At 39.3% G+C, this 13,663-nt stretch overlaps 1 protein-coding gene across 1 annotated transcript in view; it reads left to right on the top strand.

Moving 5' to 3' along the window:
- WDR49 (WD repeat domain 49) overlaps nt 1-13,663 on the top strand; it is a 158,358-nt gene that overhangs the window by 53,509 nt on the left and 91,186 nt on the right. The window contains exon 7 of the mRNA XM_004704102.1: nt 11,077-11,310. Within this exon, the coding sequence (XP_004704159.1) occupies nt 11,077-11,310 (234 nt within the window). The remainder of the gene's footprint in view (nt 1-11,076; nt 11,311-13,663) is intronic.

Raw genomic sequence — 13,663 nt, 5'->3', positions numbered from 1 at the left:
ACAGGGGATTTTTTTTTTTAACTGTTTTGTTTTTCTCCATCAAATCACACTGTTGTCCCCAAAGTTTTTCAAAAGAGTTCTTGGAAAAAATGGAATTAAAAGGAAATAGAGATTTCCCGCAGATTTTGGGAAGCTTTATGCGGTAATTACATGGTAGATGCTGTGAAAATGGAGCAGAGGTCATAGCTGGCTTTCTCTGGCTACACAAGGGAAGAAAGTGAATTGACCTCTACAAACACCCAAGGTTGGTTTCTACTAGGCAGGGATCAGACAAGCCTCCACCTTCCATATTTCTTTCTTCTGGTTCTAGCACCCACAGTTCCCTCCACAGCAGTCCGCGAGTCTGCTGAGTTTGATCATCCATTGCAATGGGCAGACAGTACTCATGATTACAGGGGTTTATTAGGGAAGTTAACAGGTTATCACAGCCGAGGTTCAGAAAACATATGCCATTGGTCCACAGCAACACCTCTCCTAAACCAGCAGCCAAGTTCTCTCTCTCTGACCCTCCTTGATGCGAGGGGCACTCTCTCTCTTCCTGCTTCTGATACAGCTCTCTCTCACACAGAGAATAGTTTTGATGCAGGTGTGGTTTTTGTCTTTCAGCAGACAATACCCTGAGGAAAGAGAAGAAGGCGACTTGAGTCACCCTCTAGTAAGGTGGAGACTCAGAATACATCCTACCTTTATCTTCACTAATACAACAGAGAGCTTCTTCCAAAATGGGATGATAGCCACAGGCATAAAGGCTAGAATACACAATACTCAAGCCATATTAAGAAATTTCACTTCACCACATTGCAATGTGTTATGTCAAAATTGAGTTGATGGCAGTAAAATTTCAAGTTATATATGTAGAAATGCAAGGTATTATTTGTGTTTATGTTAATGGAATCACACTACATATTTTCTTGAAAGTTGCTTTCTAAAAAAGCTCTGGGAAATCTTTCTGTATAAGGGTACATACACTTGTCTTTTTACCTGCTACCTAATAAGACATGATATGAAAGATGATAATTCAATCACCTACTGATTCAGAAAGATACAATTTCTAACTTTTTACTATTAGACACAAAGTGTGATAAACAGACGCACACACCCACACACACTTTTGAGTCTATGAGTCTCTTTTTAAACTTTAATTCAAAAATATCCTCTGAGCTCTTCTTAACACCAAAGAATATTTTAGCTTAACCAGTACACACATCTGCCCTGAGCATCATGATCTTTAAAGCACTATCTATATAGGATCCATGTGCTAAGAGCACCTCAAAGCATTAACCAAGAACCTTAGAGGAGCGGGAATTGAGGCTGATGTTGGAGGAACAACTTGGGAGAGTGAGAATGGTCGTACAACTGAAAGAGTGCAATTCCTGTTTCCGATTTGTGCAAATGCCAATGGATGCATTGGTGTCAGTGTCGGTGTGTATATTCTTAACAACAACAAAATCAAAATATGTGAATATATATAAAAAGAGCTTTCCTTGAGTGCCTACACCTTGTTGCTGGACCAAAACTTGATCTTGGGCTGTATTCCCTTCATTCATTAACTGTCTCAGTTTTAAGTTTATTTCATTTATTTCCTCTTTTTTGCCTTCCAATTTTGGAAGCTTGCAGATGTCTCTATTCTATAGAAACCTAGAAAGGCACTAGAAATTATGCAATATTCAGAGTTATGCTTCTTTGAAATAGTCTTGGGTGGCATAAGCAGTTAAGCATTCAGCTACTAACCACAAGGCTCGTGGTTCAAATCCACCCAGAGAAACCCTGGGGAAAAGGTCTAATGACCTGTTTCAGACATTATCACAGTCATTACAAGTACTCCGGGCCCTCATTCTATTTGGGAGTCGAAATCAACTCCATGGCAATTGTGTGTTATTTGAAGCAAGAGAATTCCCTACCAAAAAATTGGTCTGCTTCATCATTGCTACACTGCACCCTGACTGGCTTGTCTCCTCCCCACAGCTTTTCTGCAAGGGGATGTCCAAATGCCCACAGGTGGGCCCTGGGTCCCCACTCCACGCTCCCCCTCATTCACAATGCTGTGATTTTTTGGAGGTCTTTGATGCCTGATACCTGATTCCTTTGACGCCTTGTGATCTCACAGGCCGGTGTGCTTCTTCCATGTAGGCTTTGTTGTTTCTCAGTTAGATGGCCACTTGTTTATCTTCTAGCCTATAGGACCCCAAACTCTATATCTTTTGATAGCTGGGCACCATTTGCTTTCTTCACCACATTTCCTTATGAAAAAACAAAACAAAACAGAACCAAAAACTGGTCTGCAATGTTACTGGGACCAGAGTGTCCTTGTTCTATGTTTTTGCTCCACTTCTTTTAAAATCATAGTGCTAATGCAAATAATAACAGAGTATAAAACATAAAAACTAAAAGCTGTTCAAATTTACTTTGTGTTTAATAGAGCTGTGATTTTCAACAAGTAACTTCTGAAAACTTTTCAAGACTGGGGACAATTCTGTCATGATTCTCAATGTTATATGAATCATGATAATGACAAAAAATCAATTTAATTTATATTGGAAAATTCCTCAAAATGCACCTTGGCCAGGAAAAAAGAAAGTACCTGAAATAAAATCTTAACATGAAAGTGATTGCCAAACTGGAACTGAGAAATCAGTGAGATTTCTGCAGAACAATTCAGAGTGGTGGGAACTGTTTTTGTTGTTGTCAAGGTCAACGACAGAATGCATAAGCAGACACTGAATAGCAATTTGAGTCTTACAGCTACATATCTTCTCTCCTTTCTGTTTAAAAAAAAAACATAATTTTGAAAAGGGAGATAACGGTGATGGTAACAACTAAGAGATGAATAACACAAAAGAAGATTTGAAATTAAGACAATGCTTTGACTTCAGACCTTGGAATATGTGGCAAAAATCTATCATAAAGGAAAAACTGTGTGTGACTTTCAGATAAACTCATTCGCTCAGATATTCAGGAAAGTCTTTTTGTTAGGAGTACAGCATGTCAAACAAAATTGTCTTTGTTTTTACTGATTATACGTTTGTAGATTACTGAAAGACATAAATCCTACATGAATAGACTTGTTAACACATCAAATCGATTCAGGAGAGTCATTGCCTTTAGCTTCTGTTATCTTATTATTTGCAAAAGGCAATTATTTTTGGATTAAACTTGGGGAATGTCTCCATTCCCCAAATGCTTTGATAATACACATTCTCTCATTTTCTCTCTTCTCTGTTTCTTTTTATCTCCTTTTCTCTTTTTTTAATTGTCATTTTATATCTATTCTCTAGAGAGTGGCAGGAGTTAGTAGTAAAAGTTTGCTGAAACCCAACAAATCTCATTTCAATAATGAAAAATAATATCTGGGTCTGTTCTGATTCTTCTATCAGTTTTATATCCCTGGGTGATGCAAATGGTGAACACTTTCAAGCTGCTAACTGAGACGTTGTGGGTTTGGGTCCACCCAGAGACACCTGGAAGAACGGACTCATAATAGACTTTAAACACACCAACCATTGCAAACTCTACGGAGGCCCCAACACACATGTGGTCACTATGCATTAGAATTGGCTCAATGGCCACTGGGTTTTCTTATGATCATTTTTGACCATTGTTAAGAAACTATACACTCATTTCTTTTTCTCCTAACTACTTTGAATTTAACTTATGTCACAAACAAGAAAATAATACTAATTTGGTTTTATCAACTGCTTTGAAGACAGATTCTCCATTGTCCATTATTCATGCAGTTTTCCATTTAGAAATGGGATATTTGTGATACAAAAGAAAGTAATATTTGACTTTTACTTGAAAGGATTCTGTTCAGCTCTGTCCAGGAACAGGGAGAAATTCTTCAATAAATCGAGATTGAAACCTGGTGATTTTCTACTTTACGTTGGTCCACTCTGCACAATCAACCAATCCCAAACCAAATCCACAGCCACTGAGTGGGTTATGAGACCTCACAACTGGACAGAATGGAAGGGCTCCTTAGGGGTTCCAAGACTGCATGCTTGTTCCGGCACAGAGCCCCGTTTTCCTCTTGGTGGATTTGGACTGCTGAGCTTGTTGTTGGCAAGCTGAAGTGACACCAGGGCTCCTAATCTTTACAATATATATATTTAAAGCCGTTTGAATTTCTGTTATTTTGAAACATTTAGATCATGTATTTGGCTGATTCGCTAAATTCTAGACAGAATACACCAAATGTCAGAGCTGGTAGACATCTTTTAGTAGACTGTTGAAAGATGAAAAGGCAAAATCACATGCTTAAATTGATAAACGTGAGTAGTTTTTGTTTTTTATTTTCAGTAAAGAGAACATTTATTAATTCTGAACTAGACAAGGACAAGGCAGCTACAGAGATCTAGCATCTCGATGAGGGAGACTGGTAATATGAGGTCAAATGGTGTCCCAGAGTTTGCTGGGATACACAGTTTTAGAAAGGACATGGTATGTCCAAAAAGACTGTCACATAAGCAGAATTGGGGGCATATTAATATAATGTAGTTACAGGTAGGACTCCTGAAGCAGGACTGGGACTATGATGGGGACATGGACTAATGGAAGACAGAAGACCTTACGATCAGTGGTCCAGGGCTTCCCAGAGACAGTCAGGGCATGGTGATCTCCATCAGGGACACACCGAGTAAGCCTATGAAGGAGATTGTCCCTCCCTAGGCAGGTCCAACCTGGGTAGTTTTAATAATCACATGCAATTTATCAAGGGTTCACGAGGATAGGAGGGTGGGGAAGGAAGGGGAAAAAGGAGCTAATAATAGGGCTCAAGTAGAAAGATAATGTTTTGAAAAAATGATGATGGCAACATATGTACAAGTTTGCTTGATATAATGATTTATGGCTTGTTATAATATCTGTAAGAGCCACCAATAAAAAGACTTTTTAAACAAAGGTTCAATATGAAAAAAAAAATAACCCAAAACCCAACAAACAAACAAACAAACAAACAAACTAGAATCCACGTGTCCTCATTTACAGTTCCCTGGTGTGGGTGTATAAGGATCAAAGAGGGATTGGTTATAATCTTGAATTATTAAAATGTTAGCAGTTGAAACAAGATATAGAGAAAGCTGGGGAAAAAAGATTTCTTGTCCAAGAAGATTAGCACTGACCTTTAAACCAAGAAAAGTTGAGCAGTTAAGGAACAATACAATATAAACACCTAGGAAATTAAAAATATATACTAATATTCGAGCCTCACTTTCAGAAATTCTAGTTCATGTGACCTAAGGAAAAGCCCCACACAAGGAGAATTTCTGAAGGCCTCGCGCTGTTGTTGTTGGGCGCCTTAGCTTTGAGTCCGACTCCTACACAGCCACCTACCACCTACGGAAACACTGCGTGCTCCTGCGCTCTCCTCGGAGTTACCGTCCCATCGGAACCCACTACTTTGTCAATCTACCTTGTTGAGAGTTTTCCTCTCTTGTGTTGACCCTTTCTTTTATGAAGCATGCTGCCTTTCTTCAGGGATTGATCCCTTCTGATAATATGACCAAAGTACCTGAGATAGGTCTTACTCACTTCTGCTTCTAAGGCAGTTCATGGCTGTACTTCTTCCAAAACAGATTCGATCGTTCGTTTCACAGTCCATACTTTCAAAATGTCACTAGCACAATAGCTCTAAGGCACCAAACCCCTCTGCGGTCTTCCTTACATGTTGTTTAACTTTCACACCCATAAGGGTGATGGAAAAGACCGTGCTTTGGTTCCGGGGCATCTTGGTCCTCAAAGTGGCATTTTTGCTCTTTAAGATTTTAAAGAAACCTTGTGAACCATATCTGCCTAGTGAAATCCCTTGTTTGATTTATTGGCCTCCCACTTCCAAGAGCACTAATTGTGGATCTAAGTAAAATGAAATCCTCCATCTTTTCTCCGCTTATCATGATGTTATTTACTGGTCCAGTTGTGAGGATTTTTGTTTTCTTTACATTAGTTGCAAACCGTACTAAAGACTTCAGGACTTGATTTTCCTCAGCAAGTCCTTCAAGCTCACGTAGGTATTTCTCAGTCAAGATTTAAAATCACTGATATAGAATATGGAGGTATGGGAAAGCTTACGGCAGGGACCATACGCTCACAGAGCTTCTAGAAGCATGCTGGAACGCTGCTTGCAGGCACCGACGCCAATGTGACCATCTCATTGCTTTGATTCTCAGCAGAAAGTAAATATTGAGAAGTAAACGTGGACTATAGACTTAGTGGGACTATTATTTGAGAAAGTTTTGGACACTAAGCAGAAGAAATAAAACAGCGTAATAAAAAGTTAGATTTAAGAAAAATGAAGGCGTATTCACGTTCTGATAAAATATCTTTAGTTTTATTTGCTAACAGCAAGAAGTCACCTGTGGAAGACCAGTAAAGCAATGATTCATCTGTTTTTAATTTTTACTTTATGTGACTAAATGTCAATGAAATATTAGAGCCAACATAAATTACTTAAACAATACAATGGAAAGTTATTCTGGGAAAATTATAGTTCATTAATACTTTTGTGTTATTTTTGAGCTATATTTAACTATGCCCCAGATTGTTATTCTGATATGAAGAAAGCTTCTCATTTGTAGAGGGGTCCATACTGGACACAACAAGCCTTCAAGAAACAATGAAGTGTAAGTAAGATCAGTGGTTTGACTTTGTTATGACTTCAATGTTCAAAATAACAATATATGAATTCTATTTATATTTAGAACACATCGACATATATTTGCATATCTTGTTCTTGTACAATTTATATTTTTGAGGATAAACATTTTCTGGAGGGCTGCCAGGAGCTTAAAACATAGTTTGGTAATGATTAAGAACTAAAATAAATAGTTCTTTCAGTTCTTGCCAAGAACATCTAATTTATTTATGAATATATTCATACATATATTCTTTGGGTTAAAAGCATTAGGCATGTTGTGTATCTGGTAGGATTGACTAGGTTAGCTCACGCTTATTAAAAGCCTCACTAGATAGGTTACCCTATACATCAACTAGCTATTTCTGAAATCTGTTTGAAAAAGTCTCATAAAAACCATTACAGATTATATGAGAGTTGAAGCTACATCAATAGTCATGTAGAAATGAAAGGTGGTTTTTTTTTTTAACCTCCCTGGGGAATGCTATATTCTTGCACCTTTACTATATTATCTTTTCATCAACAAACTTCATACAATCATGAGGTATCAGGTGAGCCACAACATTCAACAAATTCAAAAAAGTAATTATTGTGTGTTCACTGTGTCTCATGGCATGTGTGGATAAACCAGGGTTAATGGTCAAGACTTGGATTAGGATTCAAAATTATAGGGCCACTTCGGAACTCTGAATCGAAACCTAGAAGGATGCAAAGCATCAGATTTTGAAGGTAGGGTGAAAGAGATCTGATGTCATCATTTGTATGCAGGTGAGTGTACGTATGATGCCTCAGTCAAACTCTCACTGGCCCTGAGCTGATTCTGAGTCACGGGAGCTTATAGAGCAGATTAGAACTGCCCCTGTGGATTGCTGGAGTAGAAAGCCACATCTTTATCCAGAGAAGCAGTTTGTAGTTTTAAAACTCTGACCTTGAGACTAGCAGCCCAATCTGGAAGCCGCTAAGCTACCAGGCCTCCTATAAAACATGACAGAGTGGCTTCTTAATGAACTGCTTGAAGCATCTATAATGATGGTCAAAGGTGTTGGCTCTATTCTGGACACCTCACTTAAATCACATCCATGAGATCACTAACATATTCTTCTTCCATTGAGGGAAGTCCAAGATACTGCCTTAAATTGATGATGCCATAATTAAAGTGTAAGTATATTGTTTAAAGCTGTGACAACCAATATTGCTTAACAATAATTAGATTAGGAGGAATGGGAAAGAAAAAGGAGAAAAGGTGTATAAGTAACTAATCTTTATTCAGAGGAGGGAATCAATAAGTAAATGAATAATATATTCAGAAATTAAGACACAAAGAAATATATATGTAAGTATGTAGAATTACTGTTATCTCTTCAGGAGGTTACTATAACTCTCCCTCACTGAAATGAAGGGAGTCCGGAGGGAATCCAAACTAGTAAAAATAATTATTTAAGGTTGGTCGAATGAAAAAGTCTCTGAGTATGGTTTCAGTGTTTGTTGTATGACCGATGCATGTTATTTATGTGTCTTGATTATGTTTGAATCTGAATCTAATATCTTGTGGTTCATTTGAATACTACTTCTATATCATATTTATGTTTATGTATATCCATATCCATATTCATATGTGTGTATATATTTATATGTATATATGTATGAAGGAGCTTCAAAGAGATAGTGTAAAAATGAAAGTAAAAAAATGCAATTTTAAGGGGTTAAGTGTAATGACAACTACAGAATATTATTAAAAGAAACCAAAAGAAGCCAACAAAATTCGAAGAATATCTGTGTTCATACATAGGAAAACTTAATATTGTGAAAATGTCAATATTGCCTGAAGCAATCTACAAATACAATGCAATTCCTATCCAAATCCCAACTTCATTTTTTAATGAAATAGAAAAACTAATTACCAACTTCATGTGGAGAGGTATGAGGTCCAGGATAAGCAAAGAACTCAGAAAGAAGAACAAATCAGGAACTACCAAACCTCAAAATCTAATACACAGCCACAGTCAAATAGCCTGCATGGGTATAATGATAGAGTCATACGGAACAGGATACAAAACCCAGAAGTAAAAGCATCCACCTTCAGCTGACCAATTTTCAACAAAGGACCAAAAGCTCTAAATAGGAAAGTGACATGCTCTGCAACCAGCAGTGCTGGGAAAATGGGTCTCTATCCACAGAAGAATGAAGCCGGACCCATACCCTGCCCCACACATGAAACAAACTCACGATGGATTAGAGACCTAACTGTAAACCTGGGGGCTATACGGGTCATCAATGGGAAAATGAGGGAAAATGTAAGTACCTATTTCAGGGCATACACAGACTACCAAATATAATAAAGGAAGTACAAGCAATGGCAGACCAAATAGATCATGCAACCTGTGAAAAGTAAAACACTTATGCCCATTAAGAGACTTCATCAGAAGAGTAATACAAGAGCCCACAGATTGGGGATAAAAAAATCTTTAGCATGACTTAATAGACAAGGGATTAATTACTAAAATCTATAGAACTTGGCAGAATCTTAACAACAACAAAAATCCCCATATATAAGCCACAAATAACCCAAAGGTGGGTGAACAACATGAATAGATAATTCACAAAGGCTAACAAACACATATGGAAATGTTCCTGATCACCAGCCATGTAGGAGATGCAAATCAATCACAACGATGGATCAGTTCAAAAAGAACAGACAACCGCAAATGCCAGAGAGGATGTGGAGATATTGCAACTCTTAGACACTGTCAGTGGGCTTGTAAAATGAGCACAACTCTGGTGGGAAGCAGTCTGGTGAGACTCAAGACAACTGAGAATAGAACTACCACGCAACCCAGCAATACCTTTGATGGGCATCTGCTCCAAAGAAGAGACAGAACACGAACAGGCCTATTCCCTTTCCTGTTCATTGCAGCACATTTCACAATAGCACGGCGCTTGAAACAGTCTAAATGCCTCTCAGAAGAAGAATGGATAAAGAAACTCTGGTATATGCACACAACGTATCCCTAAAAATCATCAATAAAACACATGACATGGATGGAGCTGGAAACCATTCTGGTGAGTGAAGTTAGTCCATCACAGAAGGATAAATACTGTTGGAGTCCACCACTGTAAGGATAAACCCCAACCTAAGAGCCCACGTCTGCTCTCGGGTCATATCATCCGATCTGATCTTTCAAGCAACAAAATAGCCTGCCTAGTACCAGTGAGCCATACCAAACACAACTCAAGTAGAGAGAAAGTGTTTTGAGAATGATGATGGCAACAAACGTATAAATGTGCTTGACACAATAGATGCATGTATGGATTGTGATAAGCATTGCAAGAGCCCCCAATAAAATGATTAAAAAACAAAACAAACGCAACTCACACCATCAAGCCAATGTTGACTCATAGCAACCCTATAGGACAAGGTAGAACTGTGCCTGTGAGATTCTAAGACTGTACCTCTTTTTGGGAATAGAGAGCTCAGTCTTTCTTTTGAGGAATGGCTGGTAGTTACAAACTACTGATCTTGCTGTTAGCAGCCCGAACCATAACTACCACACCCCACCAGGATTCCTGTGTGTGTGTGTGAATTAAAAGGTATGGTACTCAAGAAATGTGCAATATACACATATACACCCTAAGAGGCATTTTTTTGTAAGTGCTTATGTGTTGGGTTTTTTTCCCCCTTATTACATGTTACTGTCAAAAAATAATTTGAATAGTCTACACACAAAAGTACCTCCTGGATGGAGGGAGCAATTGGCAAACGTACATGATATTTGTGTAAAAATACTTTATTAGTAAATGGTATTAAATGATATATGTGATATATATATATGAACTTTATTATGAATTTTCTATTGTAAAGATCCTGGTAAGTATTTTGGACCCACCAAATAATCTAGAAAAATTTCTTCTTCTGAAGGGTCTGAATTTGATTAAATTTGCAAGATCTCTTTGCCACATAATGTAACATATTCACGGGTGCCAACGTCAGAATGCAGTCACCTTTGGGGATCCATTCTTCTTTCCTAGAATTGCTTACATGGCAAACCATAACAACAATGACCCAAACCCACTGTCGCCAAGGTGATTGGGTCTCAGAGACCCTGTAAGGACAGAGTAGAACTGCATCTGTGGGTTTTCCTGGATGTTAATCTTAGCAAGGGACAGACAGCCCTGTCTTTCTTCCAGGGAGTGGCTGTTGGGTTTGAACTTCTGTCCTTGAGATAAGCAGTCTCTTAGCCCAATATGCCACCAGGGCTCCATGCTTACAATTAGGAGGTCTTTAAACGATAATTGAGATACAAAATAATATGTATGATGATAGAAGTGTCACCAGCTGTAGCACTGCAAGGGAAGTAACCCGCTGGCTCAGATCAAGGGTGAGACAGGAACAGTGGCTAAAAGTCAGAATTATTCTTGACATAACCACATGGCTTTTATCACTTTTCATCTAGGTTTTGAGGCTCTGGGATATTCAACACCAGCTGTCCATCCAGAGGGTAGCTTGCTCTTTCCCCAAAAGTCAGGACTTCAGATGCCTCTTCCACTTGGATGAAACTCACGGACGCCTTTTCATCTCATTTAACAACCAGCTAGCTGTGTTGGCCATGAAAAATGAAGCCAACAGGAGGGTGAAAAGCCATGAGCGAGCAGTCACTTGTGTCCTTTACAATTCCACCCAGAAGCAGGTAATGGTGCTTTTCTGACGCTCTCCTGCTCCCCACCCTCACCCCGCCCCCATCCCAACATCCTGTTTCCCCAACAGCTTGTTTCTTCAACTCCGTCTAAGTAAAATTGAAAACAGCTACAGAAAACAATGTGGGAAAGAGATGATTTATTAGTCATGCGCTTTTCTACAATAATGTATGCCCACGTGAGTTTGAAGAGTGATTTCATTTCCAAGCAGTGCTGATAGCGTTAGAGGGAATTGCAGTATTCCAGCTACAATGAGCACCCCAGGCGGCGGGAGCGAGCTTATCTTTGTTACCAACTAGTTGGGGTCTTGATGCCAAATGCAAGTGAACCTGGTTATAAAATATCTCTTTTATGAACACCATCCTCCTGCATCTCTGTGGAAAGTTCTGAAATATGCATGAAACGTAATTAGCAGAAATCCATTTGCCGGCATATTTTACACCAGTGGCTCACAGTGGCAGCCCAGAATGTATTCATAATAAAATGGTTCAGTTAAATGTGATGCCACTTGGTATGCAGTGTGAGTGTTGTTTTCCTCCCCGCCACTTGAACGATGCTCGGCAGCCCCTGCTTATGGAAGGACTACCTGCATCTCAATGAAGAGGCCTGACTTCTCGGGAACAGAGATGCCACACAGACCACCCTGTCCGACAGGACTGGGAGGACCTGCCAGGGAGGTCACCAGAGTGTGGTGCCGGCCAGCCTGTGGGTGTCATGGGGAGAGCAGGCACCACCATCCGAGGTCAGTCTGCTACAATGATCTCTTCAGGCCTGATAGTAACAGAGCAACGGGAGCCCAACAAAAGCAAGAATCCAGCTTGTGGCCAATTAAGCAACCAATCCAACCCATTCTTTCCTCTGCTTCAGCAGAAGCGACAGCATTCACACGACATGAGGATTTCAGATTCTGCACAAGCAGTGGAGGGCTTCTCTGTTAGTAATGAGTAGTGTCATGTCACTACTTGAAACACTCTTGCTAGGAGATTAAAACAAAACCCCAAATCCTTTACAAAACAATCCATTTTGTGTTCTGTCTGCAGAAACACTCTTTTGTTTGTGTTTTACCAAGTTTTATGAAGGCAACCAGTTCATTTGACTCCCTGGTGGCCACTGAGAGATGTCTGTGTTTCCAGGAGAGCATTTTGCTAATTGCGATCTGCGAAGTTTAAAAAGCTATGCTTGTGCCTAGCTGCGAAGACGCTGTGTTGCCAGGCCCTACGATGAGCACTATTCCACGAGGCATTCAGGAGATAGGACACAATGAAAGTGTGTCATCCCCCATTTGGTTATGAAGACAAAGCTAAGGTTTACAAAGTGCATTTAAGTTGTAGGCATCAACAGCATGTTCACATATGGTATGTGACATACGAAGCATCCCTATATAATTGAGTTAGGTATGCACAGCTCTGCTTATTGTTTTTAAGTGTAAATAATTAAAAGCACTAATAAATCTAATAGATACGTTTCTTAAATACTGGATGCTAAGCTTCAAGAAACACCTTACCATTGAATCAGATTTATAATCATAAAATTATAAGACAGGAAACTATAAAGAAAAAGTCAGGTAGAACGTTTATCATCTCAGAGTAATTAGCAAAACAACATAGTTTTAAACAACCACCAGGTGCCAGGAATAGGAAATTCAAAAAGTAGTAAACTATAGTTGCTTCTCTCCAATGCTGCAGGAGACTCTGAGTTTCCTAAGGGCAGGGTCCAGCTTCTGTTTCCAATACTTCTGGCAAAGCACACAGCAGGTGCTCATTACGTGAGGTTGGACTGAAGTAAGGGGAGGCAAACCCATTGTGGTGGTGTGCTATCCATTCAACTGTAACTCCAAGTGATCCTACAAGTCAGGGAGAACTACCTAATTGGGTTACCATGGTTGCTATACCTGGGTTCAAACCATTGACTTTGCTTAGCAGCTAACATTTAACCATTAAGTCACCCATGACTAAAAACCCCACTGCCATCGAGTTGATTCTGACTGATAGTGACCCTGATGTACTGGGTTTCTGTGACTGTAATTTTTAAAAATAATTTTATTGGGGGCTTGTAAAATTCCCATTGTGTCAAGCACATATGTACATTAGTTTCCATCATCATTCTCAAAACACTTGCCTTCCATCTGAGCCCTTAATATCGGCTGCCCATTTTCCCCCTCCCTCCTCACCCCCTTCCCTCATGAACCCTTCATAATTCACAAATTATTATTATTTTGTCATATGTTACATTGTCTGATGACTCCCTGGCCCTTTCTCTGCTGTCCATCCCCCAGGGAGGGAGGTTCCCCCTTTCTACCCCACATTCCCTCCACCCTCCAGGCATTGCCACTCTCACCACTAGTCC

Source organism: Echinops telfairi, unplaced genomic scaffold (genome assembly GCF_000313985.2).
Source record: "Echinops telfairi isolate 266 unplaced genomic scaffold, ASM31398v2 ScPeMD7_7420;HRSCAF=8458, whole genome shotgun sequence".
Lineage (NCBI taxonomy): Eukaryota > Metazoa > Chordata > Mammalia > Afrosoricida > Tenrecidae > Echinops > Echinops telfairi.
This window is presented reverse-complemented; position numbering and strand designations above follow the sequence as displayed.